The sequence below is a fragment of the Alosa pseudoharengus genome, unplaced genomic scaffold (assembly GCF_046254945.1).
Source record: "Alosa pseudoharengus isolate Yale_2024_CS ecotype anadromous, Long Island Sound unplaced genomic scaffold, YU_APseudo_1.1 YU_APseudo_1.1_scf_10, whole genome shotgun sequence".
NCBI classification, from domain to species: Eukaryota; Metazoa; Chordata; class Actinopteri; order Clupeiformes; family Clupeidae; genus Alosa; species Alosa pseudoharengus.
The window spans coordinates 38,396,185-38,413,802 of record NW_027468565.1 but is presented as its reverse complement, the minus strand read 5'-3'; the positions used below and the strand labels follow the sequence as shown (position 1 = coordinate 38,413,802).

Here is a 17,618-nt window from a genome sequence, read left to right as displayed (position 1 = left end):
AGTAACACCTTACCAAGTATTTCATAGCAACAAGTTGAAGTGATAGTAAAATGTGTAAACCTAGCAATGTACCCTGCAGCAACACCAGCAAATACAAAATTATCAAAACAACCAGGGCTATCTGGGAGCTAACTGAGAGATAAAAACTACAGTCCATCATGATGATGTGGTAATATATTTACGTAATAATGAATTATATGACAATAATAAATCATTTTCATACTTTGAAGGCACAACAGTTGCATTACCAATGAATATGTGGTTAGAAATACATGATTTTGCATGACGTTCAGTATAAAACATGCCCAAAATTCTAGCCTCCCATCCCAAGACAGATACAGTGACAGATCATTTTGTAAGTTGAAGAGATACAGATACAGATAATTTCAGTAAACCCCTACTTTAAAAAGGCACAGGCAGTAAAAAGATGAGATTGCAGTTCATCATATGCAGAGTTTTTCAGTAAGGGGAACAAATTATCTCACTACTGGGCCACAGCCACAGATTAAGGAGGACGTGGAGCACAGATGCTCCTAAGATTACAAAAAAATCACTGAATTTTGAAAGGTCTTCCATTTTCTTACTTCATCAATGTTTTCCTTTTGTAACACTGCATAGTTTGTTTACACAGAAATAGCCCATTTTTCACATTCAGCAATAGCAATAAAAATGGTTGTGGTGAATGGATAAATTCATTGCTTGCCTACTAATCGTTAGAATGTGAGGTTGGAAAAAAATAGTCCATAAACATTAACAAGATTGTATAATAACAATCATGATAATAGTAATAGTAAAAAATAATAATCAGAATAATTATAATAATCATAGTAATAATAATAATTTCTGATTTTAACTATTATTGGAGACACATAGCACCATTACACAAAACAAACACACACACACACACACACACACACACACACACACACAAATATTCATTACCAGAAAGAAAGATTAGGGAACTATTACACCACATAGTATCAGCGAGCTGAGCTGACTGTAATGGGATTAGAATAATTCTTTTATGTGGGACACCGGACATCAGAGTCATTTCAGTGTCATGAACCATAACTACATGTTTGCTACAAACAGGCAACAGTTTCATTCATGAGGCCTAATCGTATAAAAAACTGGCATGAAGCTCATGCACAGGCGAGGGTTTAGAGAGAATGAGATGGAATTGGATTGCTTTGAGACTAAAGAGATGACATTTGTGTGACAAGTCCTCTAAAATTGCTGTAAGAGATGAGCATAATAAAGAGAATGTGGTCCCATGGCAAATCCGATAAATAATTCTCTCTCGTGCTGCTTGTCTATAAAATACACACTATGAAATTAAATAAATGAGCACTACAGTTCTATTTCAACATTCCTCGCCGTTATCCAGCTTGATAATATATGGCCTTCACTTCAAGCTACAGTGATTACAAATTTGAGTGTATTGTGTTGGTATACCCAGTATATATGGGTGTGTCTGTGTCGCTGTGAGATGCAATGTGGGGGCACATGAGTGTGTGCGGGTGTGTGTTTGTGGGGGCACATGAGTGTGTGCGGGTGTGTGTTTGTGGGGGCACTGGGGTAAGTAAGGGGTGTGTATGCAGCTGTGTTTTCAGGGCCAGAGGTGGCATCTAGCTGTGCTCCCCCCGGCCCAACTCCCTGCCCACACAGCTGGAGGAGAGCATGGTGAGGAGGGCGACACGTGGTGGATGTGAACGCGCCCAATGGGCCTGGCTGGCAGGCTTTGCTTTGGCAGCCGTCTGGCAAGCCAAATATCCTCAAGGACTAATGTCCTCGCCGTCATCCAAAACAAGCAGAGCTTTGATTCATGAATGTCAGCTAACCCTGAACTTGCTAAGTATAGCTCATCCACAAACACGTATGCATGGAGAGGCACACACATGGTCATTACACGGATGCACAAATGCACGGCCAAACACACACACACACACACACACACACATACACACACACACACACACACACACACACACACACACACACACACATACACACACACATACACACACACACACACACACACACACACATACACACACACACACACACACACACAAACTCACAAATGGACACACACACACACACACACACACACACACACACACACATATAAGCAAACATGTGCACAGAAAGTACATTTTAGGCAACATTTTAGTTTAATGGTTCAGGGACACAGAATTGTGAAATACCAGTAAGTGTGTCAGATCGCCTGATGGGCTATTCCCATTCACATTGGCCTGTGTGTGTCAGTGGGAAGGCAGTTTAGTAAGACCCATTATAATGAGGATCCAGAGAGTGCTTGCAGGGTGTTAATAAATGAATAACTCAAGCAGTAAATCCTGGAAAGGGCAGTGGCCAAAAGTTTAGAGAACACAGTGTACAGTCATGTTCTCTAAGTGTCACTACACCAGGGGTTTCTGTGTGTGTGTGTGTGTGTGTGTGTGTGTGTGTGTGTGTGTGTGTGTGTGTGTGTGAATACACGTGCATGAAAGGATTTAAACATTCATAATATAATAACTGAAATTATAAACAATAAAACCTACTGATTAGGTACACATCCAGTTGCAAAGTAATTGTAAAAATAATTTACGTAAGGTGTGAAATGCAAGTCATCATGCTTAATTTGATGCAACAAATATGAATTTATTTACCATTATTTTTTTAAACATATTTGACTACACTGCTTTTTAAATTACAATTCTGTGTACAGGTCAGATACACCCGGTGTGGTCAAAACATATCCGAAAAATAAACACAATAGACCTCAATTGACGGCTCATTGTTGAGAGGACTACTCTAGTTTTTGTGTATGGGATTTAATTTAATTTTCACAGCAAGCGTCCCCTAATAACCTTCAGCTATTGTACAGCAACTTCACACCATCTTACATTCACAATATGTATCCAGTGTAAAACACAAGTGAATAATTCCCTTTATAAATTCACCCGACCAAGAAGTGCAAAGGACAAGTTAAGGTTGATTTTTATTAATCTACAAAATCGTCAAAAAAAAGTCAAAACATTTTTTTTTTTCAAATGAGAGGTTTGAATGCCTGTTGTTGTGCCATGTGTAAGCTACAATTACAACAGTGTGTGTGTGTTCATGTGTGTGTGTGTGTGTGTGTGTGTGTGTGTGTGTGTGTATGTATGTGTGTGTGTGTGTGTGTGTGTGTGTGTGTGTGTGCATGTGTGTGTGTGTGTGTGTGTGTGTGTGTGTGTTTGTGTGTGTGTGTGTGTGTGTGTGTGTGTGCATGTGTGTGTGTGTGTGTGTGCTTCAAAATCCAGTGTATTGTTCAAACAAATGCTGTCAGCGTTTTCCAGGGGCAGATAAGGAAAGCAAAACACAGACCAAGTGTAATATTTCCTCTTATACTCAAAGCCCAGTTCAACAGCTCTGTGCAAACTGTGCATTGACCTCACCCCAGGTCCATCGAGTTATTTCCTCGCCCAATACATTTCAACATTTCACCCCTAATACACAACCTTTCTCCATATTTTCTGGACATCAACATATTTTTTTGCTAAAGGTCACTGAACAAATACACACTTTAAAACTTTCTTAAACAATGGCTTACTTTCAATTTGACAGTAAACAACTATGCAGCAATAGTAGTAAACAACCATACATGAGTGCAATGACCCTGATGTGGAAAAAATAAAACAATAATGTACACTCCACAACAAACATCTGTCTGTTTGTTATTAATAACCTTAACAGCCGGCTGTTGTCACATTCTTGGAAGAAGAGGGACTTTGTTTTGTTCATAAGAGTAACTGAAATGTGATGCCTGGGGTGCTGAAATGATAGTTTGGAAGTGTGGAGGGCTGTCTCACTAAACTGAAAGGTGCTATCCCCATCAAGTGGTGATTCATGATACTGCAGTGTGTAATGCCGCCAGAGGCGATAACACATTTGTTGTTGTTTTGATCATAGTTTGTTGTTTATCTTACAAAGGAATGCAATGTTATTAAACAAATAAACTAGCACCAGACAATCTAATCAAACGTTTGATTGCTTCACTTTTGATCCACTGTTTGATCAACTTCACAAACAAAAACAAAGTTTGTTTTACAATGTTACTTACCATCCAAAAAAGTGTTCCAGTGGCAAATTCTGCATACTGCTCTATGGTGGATAGCACACTGAAGATGAGACACACTAGGACCATTAGGAACCTGTAGAGAGACCAGAGAAGCACGCAGAGTTCAAAATGCAACCAACACCACCAGTAATCGGCCCTGTCTCACTTTCTAATGTGTTACACGCAGAGTTCAGAATGCAACCAACACCACCAGTAATCGGCCCTGCCTCACTTTCTAATGTGCTACATGCATTGTTTGAGTCATTTCCGAGATGGAACTTTCCTCACAATAATCAGAATGCTTATTTGCATCATGTCGATACTCAGCACTTCCACGTTAACTCCTCTGACAAACCTGCTGTCTTGATTACAACCGTGTCAACACCACTGAGACAGCTTGTGTGATTAACATCTCTAGTGTGTCGGGGCCGCTGCCTATCGGCTATCACCAGCTCATGTGAAACAGTCAGTAGCAATGCAACCTCAGGCCACTGCTGGAGGGGCAGCTCAGGCCATTTAGTCTAAATATCTGCAGAATTTGTTTTATATTGTTATAATTTAGTCACGGCATAAGACTCCTTACTTTGGGACCAGACAAGAGGTTCTGGGGAGGATGTGGGGAGGACAACCAAGTAGTAGCAAGAGTAAGAACACAAACTGATTTGCACTGTCACACGTAATACCAGTTTTCACTATATTGACGCTTAAACTTCAACTTCACTGAACAGTGTTGGAAACTGTTTGCTGCTGACCACAGTCTTTGGAGAAACAGCTGACCGAATCAACCACATCTCTCCTGACAGGAGCTCCACTGTTTTTGAGGTCAGAATGACTTGGCGTTGGGTGAGAAGAGCGGTTTGTGATGCGAAGGCACGAGATGGGCTGCTGATGCTGAGGACGATTATGGTGTCTTTTTTTATTTCCCACGTGAGAGCCTGGCGGCTGACAGACCAACAAGAGGAATCCCCTCGTCTCATCTTCACTGACACAGCAGATGGGAAAGTACTTTTCTATATCAGGGATTATGTGTGACTGCACACACACACACACATTCATACACACACGCACGCACGCACGCACGCACGCACGCACGCACGCACGCACGCACACACACACACACACACACACACACACACACACACACACACAGACACGCACGCACACACACACACACACACACACACACACACACGCACACACACACACACACACACACACACACTGTAGTCTGTTGATGAAAATGTCCCATGCACAGGGTTGGAGAGATAAAGAAGAACACACATCCTGTGTGTGAAGCTGCTGTTACGTCATGGCCAGATGTGGAGTGACCTTCCTAAGTCCTTGAGGGCCTGAATGGGTTCAGCCATATACCACTATTGCTCGAACTGGACTGGAATCCTGAGGGTCACTGGGATTGCACAAAAAATGCTCACTTTCAAATACGCTGTGATTAGGATTGAAATGCAGACTCAATTAATTTAGTCCCCAATTTCTCATTTACTCCGAATATAGTATAATATATATAAATATATATATATATACTTTTATATATAATAATATATAATATATATAAAAGTAACCTTTCTTTTTTTCTTTCAAATTAACCAACACTAAGGCATCATTTGTTTTGTGAAGGAGGTGAGGGCAGGGTGAGATCAGACAGACTAACTGGAAAAACAACGCATAACACAGCATAAGTACTAGCCTGGCAGGCCATCCTATATCATTGAAATGTATAATCTGGAATCGACCCATTCACCTCGCTTAAAGGAGAATTCCGGTGTGATATTGACCTAAAGTGTGTTGAAACATGATACCGAGCGTGAACGTATGTCTCATAGCCTACCTCGGCTTGTCCCCTGCACTCCAAAATCTGGCGCTAGTTAGCCGATGCTACCAACAGCTTTTTCAATGGTGGTGCTTCGGCATCGGGCTAGCCATGCAAATAAATCACTGTTTTACACCATTTATGAGGCTCAATGTATCTCCACACTTAATTGGTAGACTTCCGAGGGCCCTGACATTTAAAACGAGACATTGAGAACTTTGAAAAAGCACTGGTAGTTTACTTACAAGACGATTTATACAGACAGTATCTTCACGAAGTTTAGCGTTTGCAGCCATCTTAAATTTAGTCACGATAAGTCGAGCGACGAGTAAGAATGAACAGGTATGATAAGGGATCAGATTCCAAAAATAATTCAGTAGAAATGCATTCCAGTTTCTTCCAGTAGCAGCAACTGGATTCCATGCATTTCCACTGAATTATTTTTGGTAAAACAGTGATTTATTTGCATGGCTAGCCCGATGCCGAAGCACCACCATTGAAAAAGCTGTTGGTAGCATCGGCTAACTAGCGCCAGATTTTGGAGTGCAGGGGACAAGCCGAGGTGGGCTATGAGACATACGTTCACACTCGGTATCATGTTTCAACACACTTTAGGTCAATATCACACCGGAATTCTCCTTTAATCCAAGGGGCGGGCAGAGAATTGTCAGCGCTACGACCAATCAGAACAAAGAGCAGGATGACGTGGCCAGAGCGGAGCAAGTTGATATATCAAACTTTTACCGTATCCGGTCGACAAAACGGCAAATACATCCTTCTTCGAAAGGAATGAATTAAGTGCATTGTGTTGCTCAACTTTCAAAGAAAAGCACAGGCCACTGCTGGAGGGGCAGCTCAGGCCATTTAGTCTAAATATCTGCAGAATTTGTTTTATATTGTTATAATTTAGTCACGGCATAAGACTCCTTACTTTGGGACCAGACAAGAGGTTCTGGGGAGGATGTGGGGAGGACAACCAAGTAGTAGCAAGAGTAAGAACACAAACTGATTTGCACTGTCACACGTAATACCAGTTTTCACTATATTGACGCTTAAACTTCAACTTCACTGAACAGTGTTGGAAACTGTTTGCTGCTGACCACAGTCTTTGGAGAAACAGCTGACCGAATCAACCACATCTCTCCTGACAGGAGCTCCACTCCTGTCCAACTCCTCCAAAGTTGACGCCAACGCCGATTCAAACAACCGCTCTTCGTTCGCCATAGCCACCTTCCTTGTTGTTCACTGTCGCAGGACTGTCATCATCCTGTTAAGCCCGCTTTAAGACTCTCTAACAAAATAGAGCGCTGTGATTGGATGACGTCCACGGTGTCAGCCAATAGAAATCCCTATGGTTTGCTACTAGACGTACAGGCTGAGCAAATTAATTTGCCGCCGCTAGGGTGTGTCTAGATTTCTAGGCTACATAAGTACAACAGTCAACAACAAATCAACAGTCAACTCTAAATATAGCCTCATACAGTATTACACTTGAAATACATAAAGTCTTATAAACATCAATAATCCTCATTCATCCTCATCCACATGCCCATCGTGTATATAATATCCACATACAGGTACCATAAGACAACTGGCGCTGTTGCATAACCAATGTCGAGTAACAACTCTTGAATGTGTAGAGAGGCTTTTCATGGAATCAAATGCATGGACAGTGAATCATCTTCCCAGTAAACTCTGAACATGTGTTACATTCAGGGTATCAATCCATTCAGGTAGGAAGGTCTTTCAGCATTAGCCAAATGAGGGATTTTCAGCGATGCTGTATAGTTGCCATATTGTCTGCCAAGATTAACAGTTTAAGGGTTTTGTTAAGATCAACATCCATTTCCTCATGCCTCCTAGTTGTGTGCAGGTAAAATGTCCATAGTTACTGCAATGTGTTGACATGTTTTCAGTCAATAACATTTATAAAGCATCTGGAGAAGGCTTGAAGTTTCCAGGGGCATGCAAGCTGAAAATGAATTAATCCTTTAATCCCCTCTCATATCATGAGTACTGTATGTGCAGCTTTTATTAAAGCTGAGTGAATAATCACGGCCGTGGCCGATCGTATCAGGAGCACGTCGTATCAGGAGCACGTCATGCTAAAAAAGGTAACCTCTATGATGTCACTGTGCGGACCATAGCCTATACCACAGAGAGAATGTATCGACACTATCACCACTGCTAAAACTGAATTTGATTGTAAATATTAAAGTTAATCAGTTCATTTTAATTAATCCTGCATTTTTCTATTATACAGTAAGAAGAGTGAAAATACATACTTCCCCACGAGGTTTATACTTGGATTTTGCCAAATGACTTCAGGTATGAGGTTCATACACAGGGCTACATATGGGAATGCAGTTCTTCCCCTCACTCTTTTTGTCTGATTAAAGCATGATCTGATTCTGACCTTTTGGGCTATTGGGTACTGCAGTTAATACACAGGTGTTGTCAAAACACTTTAAAAAAATAATAATAATTGCAATCCTAAATACACTAAATAGTGATATGTTAAGATGAGATGTAAAAATTGCATCCTAAAAACACTAAATAGTGAGATGTTAAGAGCCGTTTGTAAATGTTGAGAGATTGTTTGATCAGGAATAATAGACAGTAATTTTTTTGTTGAAGGATCTGGCAGTCTGGCAGTCACTCCCTGTGATTAAAGACCTCCCTGAGAGTGACCACTAGCCACAGCACAGCACACACCTTCTACTGACTGATTTAGTTTTATGAACACAGTTTCTGGGACTTTACCAAATAAAAAACACAAATCCTACAAAGGTCACACGCCAAAACAATTCCAATCACCTCCCAGGTCTGCAGGCTGTTACAGTAATCGGTCTCCCACTGTGTAGAGATAAAATTACAGAAAACACAAGCTCTGCCAGGCCTGCACTGTCGCGGGCCCTGGTCAGTAGTTACAGCCCTGGAGAGCAGACCAGGTCACCCCATTAAAGACCCTGACTTAGGGACAGACATCCAGGGATCTGATTAAAGCTAAACAGCTGGAGATTTATCCAGTATTATAGGCTGGATTCTCACCCACCTCATCCAGATCCTTACCCACTTATTTCTGCTTCCACTCTCTCTCCAACCATTCATATTTCCCCCCCGTCTGCAATTTTAAACCTGGTGCTTGGGATATATAGATATATAGCTCAGGCCCTACTGGTATGGAATTTTTCAAGTATGCAATTTGTAAAACGGCAATAAAGTTGTGAGCGAAAAGCACAACACCTGGAAAAGGCTGAAAGTAGTAGTAGTTTTGTGCATGTAATCCATATAATTATATGCTTCATTTCAGAATTGCTAGGCCTATATTGAATCCAAGATGTCGATTGAGATAAAATGCTACACCTACGCTATCTACACGCCTTGGTGGGAAATCCTTATCCAAATGAGCAAATGCATCAACATTTGACAGCATCCTTTCATTACATCACAAGATTATGTGGAAATAGCTGCTAAGTGTGTTAAAACGTCCATATTCCTGGTGGCGCAGTGGCCACTAATCCCGTCTGCCTGTTTCAAGCCGGAGCCAAAGCAAAAAGCCCCTCCTAGCGGGACTCCGGCACACCACCAGGCACCGCCATCTGTCAGGGCCTGAGCCACTGGCCACCCATTTGGCAGGAAAAACCTGGAGCGTCCATCAAGGAAAAAGCCATTAGCAGCTTTAGGAGGGTCCGCCCTAAGCTATGGTGTATAGGCTGCTTTCTCATAAAGTCCACCCAGAGACATCTTATTTCAGATAATGCTTCTTAGTGCCATGTAAGAGGCCATGTTACGCAATGGCACAAACGAAAGTGGTGTGGCTGAGAGATTTGAGATGGAGTTCTTAGTGAGGTCAAAGATCTTGTTTTAAGCAAGATTTGACCTTTTGGTGAAATGCCTCCCCCACAGGCAGAATACTATCAAATGAATCATAATAAATAGCCTACATGTCAATCAGTTCTTTTACTAGGGTTCATACAGAATTCTGAACTACAGGTATTAAATGTGGTGAACTGTTGTTTTGATTTAAACGTCATATATATAGCCATATCTGCAAATGGTGTGGTTATGCAGTCTTGCTAATGCATGTTAAATCCTTGCCATCCATCCACACTGTTAAAACATACCATCAAATTTGCCACTGACCATTTAAAGACAAAGTCTTTCAACAATGATACAAGGCTTTTTACCAGCACCATCTGAATGAAAGCTTTAGGAGGAGGTCACAGTGTCATGCATTTCTAAACTTTAAACTCTTTGTAGCTCTTTCCACTGAGCCCATGGAACAGAATTTGGCCCTGTTGGCTTCACCAGGGACATCATTTATTAATGGCAGTGGTTTCCAGGAAGTGGCCTACAAGTGGAAAAACGAGACTAGGAACACAATCTCCCTCCCCCAAAAAAGGCATGAGCGGGAGAGATCTACTCTTCTGTCAGATCGGAAGTACGTACATTTAGATTCAAGATCAAGATTTTTACACCTGTGCATACCAACTTAGGAAGAGGCTGCTTCTTACAACATTTTGTTATTTTGTACAGTGGAATACTCGTCATATACAGTACTACAGGTTCAATGTCCATAAGCATCCTTATAGACCAGGGGTGGGCAACTAATTTCCCCAAGGGGCCACATGACAAACTGGGACTGTTGAGGAGGGCCGGACTCAAAATACCGAACTCAAGTCTGAACTCAATTCTGTTAATTCTATTCTGTTCTTGTATAACATTAAGTAAATCATATGGTTTTGTTTACTAGTCGTAAGAACAGATGAAAATGTGAGGGAGACAAAGGAAAAACAGCAATAGGCCTATTTAATCTATGTCCATCCTCATTCCTCAAAATGATTTTTTGACATTGACATTTTTTTCAGTTTTCAAAGACTGATATAAAAAAGTACTACAATATCTATATAATTAGGCTAGGTCATGAAAATGTGAAGGAGTCAGTACAACCGATAGGCCGTGCCACCATTTCATCAACACTCAGCAATATTTCATCATTAAATCATTACCATCATTAAATTAACTCTATGCAGAATTAGACTACGAAAATGTGGAGCAGACAAGAGTAGGCTGTCATTAGTTAATCAACATGCACAAAGAAAACTATTTTAAAAATGTAGGCTATGTTTTTGCTTTAACTTTATGCACATAACTGTGATTGGTGAACTCGCTCTGTGTGTTGAGCCGGCTGCTTCAAGCAACCTGTGGGTAGTAGCATCATACTAGTTCGCTAACATAAGCTTTGCAAATAAACTCAGACATATTTTGGTTACAATTACGGGGTTATCCGATTGTAAACTGTCTATCTGCCAGTAACGTTTTGAAATGAACACTTCGTATCGCCAATGAGCAGCAGTAGGAGTTCGTTCTAACAACCTTTGCGGTGGTGAGCGACGCAGACATAAGAGACACAAAACTTTGAAAGGTTTACGCCGACGTAAAGGCAACTGCATTGTGTCGACGCAGAAGCATTTTTCTATTCACCAGCACATCAGTGAGGGTGTTTACGTCGTATGCATCCACGCACAAATGTATGGGCGTACAAATAGCAGTCGCTTTCAAAATAAAAACAACGATATTGATTTGCATGCATTATCTCTATGCTAGGCTCTTGACTATTGTTCTTTCACGGACCTTACGCGGGCCGGTCAGGGAAAGCCCACGGGCCGGATGTGGCCCGCGGGCCGTATGTTGCCCATGTATGTTATAGACCCTTTCAAGAGAGTTCCATTATCAGCATCATAGTTGGCCCCACAAGGCTTCCGTTTTAACATTCCATATGTTATCTTAAAGGTCCAGTATGTAGGAAATAATGGAAAATAAACTGCAACCATTCCAAAAATGATCACCATATGTTGTCAGAGAGTAAAGAAACACGATGAATTGAAGTAATGGCTTATTTGACAACATTACTCTAACCCGTAAAACCCATGAAAAAAATGAGTTACGGGGCGGAATCTCTTGGATTTTTCGTTTGTGTTTTGAACGATTAATTCTAGAATAGTGTATTAATAATGGGCTAGCGCGTCCTCCTATTTGGGTTGCCAAATTAGCAAAGGCCAACTGTCAACAGCTGTCAGTTGTAGTCATGAACGCCTACGAGAGGCAGGCAAATTTCCAAAATTAAAACAAGAAACAAATTAAGTGGACATCAGAGGAGCTTGGTGACGTCTTCGTCAAACGAAGAATATCAAGTCTGACGCAGAGCTGGCCATATTTCTCCACAACAGGTAGCCTAGGCCAAACTTCATCTGCATCGCTAACTTCAGCTAAATATGTTACGTTGGTTAGAGAGGTATTTTTTGTTTTCACTGTTTCCGTAATGTGTAGCTGGGTCATGGTTGGAGAAACGTTAAAGCAGCTGCAGGTCAACTAACGTTAGCTAAGTCTTCATTACATCTGGCAACCCAGAAGAGGCTCGCGTCTGGTAGTCTTGAGAACGTTCACCAGTGTTTTGATTTTGGCCTGCAGAACGTTCGGTAACAATCCTACAAATCGCACCTTTAATGCAGAGGAAGTAGATTGGGAACCAAATAGAACGTTCAAGCATTGTTTTTGTTTTTATTGTTGAAAGGGACCCTTTCAACAATAAAAACAAAAACAATGCTTGAACATTCTACTATTATACTATGGCATCTAAGTACAACACCAATGTCACTTCTCCTGACCAGGGTGAGAGATCAAACTTGAGGACAATTTCTACTGCACAGCATCAAAAGACTAAATATACCAAAGTGTTGGCAAAGCTGTTTTCAAATCATGACAAAGCTTTTTGTCAGCTTAGATTGTGAAAGAAAACGCACAAGCATCAGACGGGGATCAGCTTTCTGACGAATTTAGTCAGGCTAAGAGATACAAGCCTGTGTGTCAAACAGATGCGTCAAACTTGCATGTTACATAAAGCAGCCAAATGTCATTGAATGCTTGACAGTTGCGGGACATCATCTCTCCTCGCAGTAAATCAGGCCCCGCTTGGTGACTGTCTGGAGTGCCTGGCACCTGAGAAAGCCAGGCACTACAGACACTGAGCATGTGTAACATCCTTTTCAAGCACCTGCCCATCCTACACACCCTGTTGCTCAAGGGCCTTCTCTTCCGGACAGGACTGTCCTTATCTCTGCACTTCCTCTGACCTCTCACGATCAGACAGAGAGGAAGATGCTGATGATGCAGGCATTGCGGTGAGGATGTTTAGAAAAGGTATAATCCCTCTTCAGTATGGTATTTGGATTCAGATATAATGCAATGGCGTACTAAAGCCTGTGTCATCCAGCCAGTCAGTCAGCTAGTCAGTGACTGAGCAAAGAAAGGCAGAGGCTGATAACCATCGACAAGTGAGACTTCCTTAAAGGAGCTTGACACAAGGCTCAGGTTTTCAGCAACATACAGGAACACTCAAACCTCAATTACTGCAAGTAGAGATTAGCAGGAAGCAATGCCAAACATAAAAACATACAACACAACTGATACATGTCTGGGCAGGCTCTACAGCCTATAGGGCCAGCAATGAGATATTTCGACTGTAGTCGGTAATCGTTTTATCCCATCAGTGTCCCAATATAGTGATGACCTGCGATATCTATTTTGTCTGCCCTGCCTTTATATGCCTGGTATAAGCATTTCCAATGTTCTAAATATGTCTCTGGGATGCTAGGTTATAATCTAACCCAGTTAGTTTGTGATCCCACTCTTAGGCTAATCACTCTTGTGCTCATTTCCTTTCCTGTTTAGTCCTGCCATATTGCAGGCTGGAAAATCCCAAAAAGGATGGGTATGATATGTTATGATCTAACAACTAAAGGCACAGGCCAACGGCACTATGAAAATCCCACTGTGCAAAGCCTACCGTTTCCTCTCACGTGTGCATTCAGAAAACCACTGGATTGTTGGTGTGTGGATGCTGTTGACTGTTGATCACAACTGAATGTCAGTAAATGGCACTGACATGGCTTTGTAAATTCAGCTATACTGATTCAAAATTGCTTAGGTTGATTTTCTGGCATCACTTAGATTGAAATCTTCTGTTTCTGGCATTTCGTGCAGAAAGGATATGGACAGAAAATAGTGATTATTTAAAGACACTGTATGTTGCTGCTTTCATAAATTGGAATTAAGCAATGGAATAATCCAATAGAGCAGGGGTGTCAAACATAAGGCCCGGGGGCCAGATCAGGCCCGCCAGCAGTTTTCATGCGGCCCCCCAGATGTTTTAGGTAGGAAAGGAAAATTAGAAAAAAATATATTCACATCCAGTTGTCTTCAACAATGTGTAATAAGCATTGTCTCTATGACATGATAAATTGATTAATACAAACCATCCTCAGGAAGGAAGAAGCAGAAAAACTAACATGGATGTACACTATAGGGTATTTCAAGAGAGAAAGAGCCGTACCGGTATATGACAGCAGCACATTATTTGTACTTGTTTGCTCATATTTGATACCATCAAATAATCACTATGATACCCATGCAGAAAATTGATAATGACCATGACAATGACAGCCCCCCACGAGGTCTCATTCCAACAAATCCGGCCCACTACCTAATATGAGTTGACACCCCTGCAATAGACAGATATTAGATGGTATGAAACCATGACACAGTTTTATGCATAGGGGTAGATTGTACAATCTAGCATGTAAGTGCAATTAATTCTTTAAAACAAACTCCTGCTTGAACTCGAACGTACATGTCACAAGTAAATGTTTCATGCATGAGCCAGCTGATCTCTTGACTGCGGTGTGGTCAGACAGGCAGCAAGTTGTGCTTAACAGGATCTTGTTGACCTCCTTTGTGGAGCCTTAGACTCATCAAGACGACCAGGCCTAAGATGTCTCTCCTTTAGTTACTGGGAACAAACTGATATTCTTTCCACTGTGTTCCTTAGCTGTAATTAAATCACCAGCAGGAATGCTGACACACGTGCCTCTTTAAAATGAGAGAAAAGCAAACGCTCGCTAGGAGACCTAAACACGGTTGCATCAAAGTAAATTCAATTCAAAGCAAAAACAAGTCAACTCTATATCTATGACATATTTTTGTTTTCTCTTTAACTGAAAATAGATAATGAAAACAATCTGATTGTAAATGATTAAATATGGACAGCACAAATGCCATTGAGAGGATTGCACTGATGAACTGGGGTGGAGAAGGAAACTGGTGCCATTTCATATCTGAAGGTTCAATATTGATCTTAATTTCACATCAATTACTGTAATTCAATAGCCCTCACTGTCCTAGCTACTGGACAACACAACCACACCTGAAGAAATAACGGAATTGCATAATGAGTAGGGGGGGGGGGGGGGGTAGCTACTCACACAAGGAAGTGGTAGAGGAAACATCTCAATCCAGCAGGTCTCTCTAGGAAGTTGTAGACATCCCCCTGCATGCTAGTCTTAGTGAGGTAGGGGCTGGGGAAGTGTTTGGGTGAGCGGACCCCTCGCGGCTCGCCGGGCTGGCTGTCGATCTGCAAGGCTCGCTCCTTTGTGTCGCTCTGCTCCCTGTCGGGAATGCCTGATCCATTATTCACCGCGGGGTCCAGTTCCAGTGAAACAGGAGAGTAGCGCGTGCTGTCAGTGGCCCCTGCCTCCGCCGCGCTGCGCGTGGGGCTAAGCAGGGTGCCGGCGTGGCCGTTGGGTCCCGAGGCCTTGACCACGGCCGTGGCGGTCATTGTTCCCTCGCCACCACCGCTGCTCAGCCTACGCCCGCGGGACAGCATGTGTACCGGGCGTCCCCGTCGCTCCGCCACGCTGCCCATCACGGAGGGCAGAGATGGGTCTGGAGCTGCGCTGACCCACACCACACCACACACGGATCACAGGGGGAGCGTTCAAACGCAGATGGTCCGATCAGGTCCGAATCACACGCACAGAACAACCTGGAGAGGAGCAGAGGGGGGAAAGCCGGGAAACAAATCAAAACAAAATCCATCATCAATCCAAATCCTACAGACCCTAGCCTGAATAAATCTACTTCACTCACCATTTAGGCCGTTATCTGAAAAGCAAAAAAAAAAAAAAAAGAAGTGCCTCTTCTGAACACTCAGGCCTACAAAAGCATACAGATTTGGAAAGATTAAACTAATTATCTTCTTTGTCTTAGCAGTCAAAAAAGAAAGGACATCCCCAAACATTACTCAGCTGTTATGTAAAATTCAGCAACTTCAATGTCCTTAAGTTGAGAGGCATCTTAGACAAATCTTAGACCTCCTATGACTCAATCACCTCCACCCAATACCTGGTGAAGAGATACACGTTGTACTTTTTAAGTAAAGTGCATGATACTCATCAAGGCTCAGATAAACCACCACAGTGATTCCATACCATCAATATTGCAAGACGGACATGGAGGAGATTAACGCTGTAATTTGGACACCTGACGTGAATGTTAGTACAGTTTTCTTGTTAACTTGCTGTAGGTTTATGTGTTGCATGGACAGTAATGTGACCATGGTTGTGTTATTAAAATGATGTGTTTGATTCCATTTATAAAGAAAGCTTTCATTGTGAAAGCATATGAATAAGTTCCCATTTCAGTTCTAAATGGATGGGGTCCTTGTGTGTGTTGTGAATAGCAAAGATGGCCATAATATCTGGAATAACTGAAAAAAGAGATAGTTATGACACAGCACATACAATGTTATTAATTTACATCATTACATTTCCCTCACAGCTAGATGTAATGGCACTTGAATACCAAGCAAGTCTGGTCCCCTTGGCAGGCCTCACTAACCAAATGAGACACACAATTATATGGTGGAGAGTCAAATACCCAGTTAATAAGGTCAAGCCTTTCCCTTAAAGGCAGCGATCCATCGCTGGAAAAGTGGCTAACAGTTGCTTGGTAGAGTGATAGGAAACATGTCTTTGTGAGCCAAAGGCAGCACCGAAACAGGAGCCAGCTTCACAGCACATGTCTGTCGTTGAGGGCAGCAGATGTGCTGACAGCCTTTGCCATGGCTCTGTCCCATAGATTAAGTTTCTCTGCCAAACTGGATAGTCATAGACCCAAACAATGGCTGTCACTGAGAAGCCCACGAGCAGGGTTTGGGGGGTCAGATCTGCCAAAATGGTGTTATTAACAAACTCTTGCATCGCTCAATAGGTGAAATATATTAATGCACGCATGCAGGTCTATGAAGTACCCTCTGAACTGAAATGTAGTTAGGTGCATATTCTGGTCTCTTTTACTACAAAAATGCCTAGGTTATCATAAACAAAAAAATGTTTTAAAAACATGGCATCACAGGTCTAGGCCACATATTGGTAGATGCAGCACTGAATAGTTTTATATGGGACACCATGACCATTTAATGCTTTAACCTTCTGAACAGCCTCCCCACAATTTTAATAAAGTCACAACTGTCAGCCTGACTACAGCGAATTCTGTAAAGTGAGCAAAATTCCCTCAAATAATTATTTAGAAATAAAAAATATATTTTTTTTTCTACAAATCATAAGCGTCTAACTCTAAAACATGTATATTGACATAATATAGCCACGTTAAGACTGAATGGAAATTGCAGTAGTCTTTTATGAGCATTTTGAAAATAATATCCTGCTATAATCACAAGTGTCTCAACTCCAAACACACATTAGGCTCCCTACACATCATTTTAACCAACGTCAGGCAACATTTTTGTTTTAACGTTACTTTCTGTGTTCCGTTTCCACTGTGCTACAAGTC

At 41.7% G+C, this 17,618-nt stretch overlaps 1 protein-coding gene across 1 annotated transcript in view; it reads right to left on the bottom strand.

Annotated features, from left to right (window-relative positions):
- kcnq1.2 (potassium voltage-gated channel, KQT-like subfamily, member 1.2) overlaps positions 1-16,889 on the bottom strand; it is a 132,912-nt gene extending 116,023 nt beyond the window's left edge. Inside the window, exons 1-3 of the mRNA XM_076299295.1 lie at positions 16,840-16,889; positions 15,251-15,721; positions 4,103-4,193 (exon numbers count right to left, since the gene is read on the bottom strand). Coding sequence (XP_076155410.1) covers positions 4,103-4,193; positions 15,251-15,721; positions 16,840-16,889 — 612 coding nt within the window. The remainder of the gene's footprint in view (positions 1-4,102; positions 4,194-15,250; positions 15,722-16,839) is intronic.
- Between the last annotated feature and the right edge of the window lie 729 nt (positions 16,890-17,618).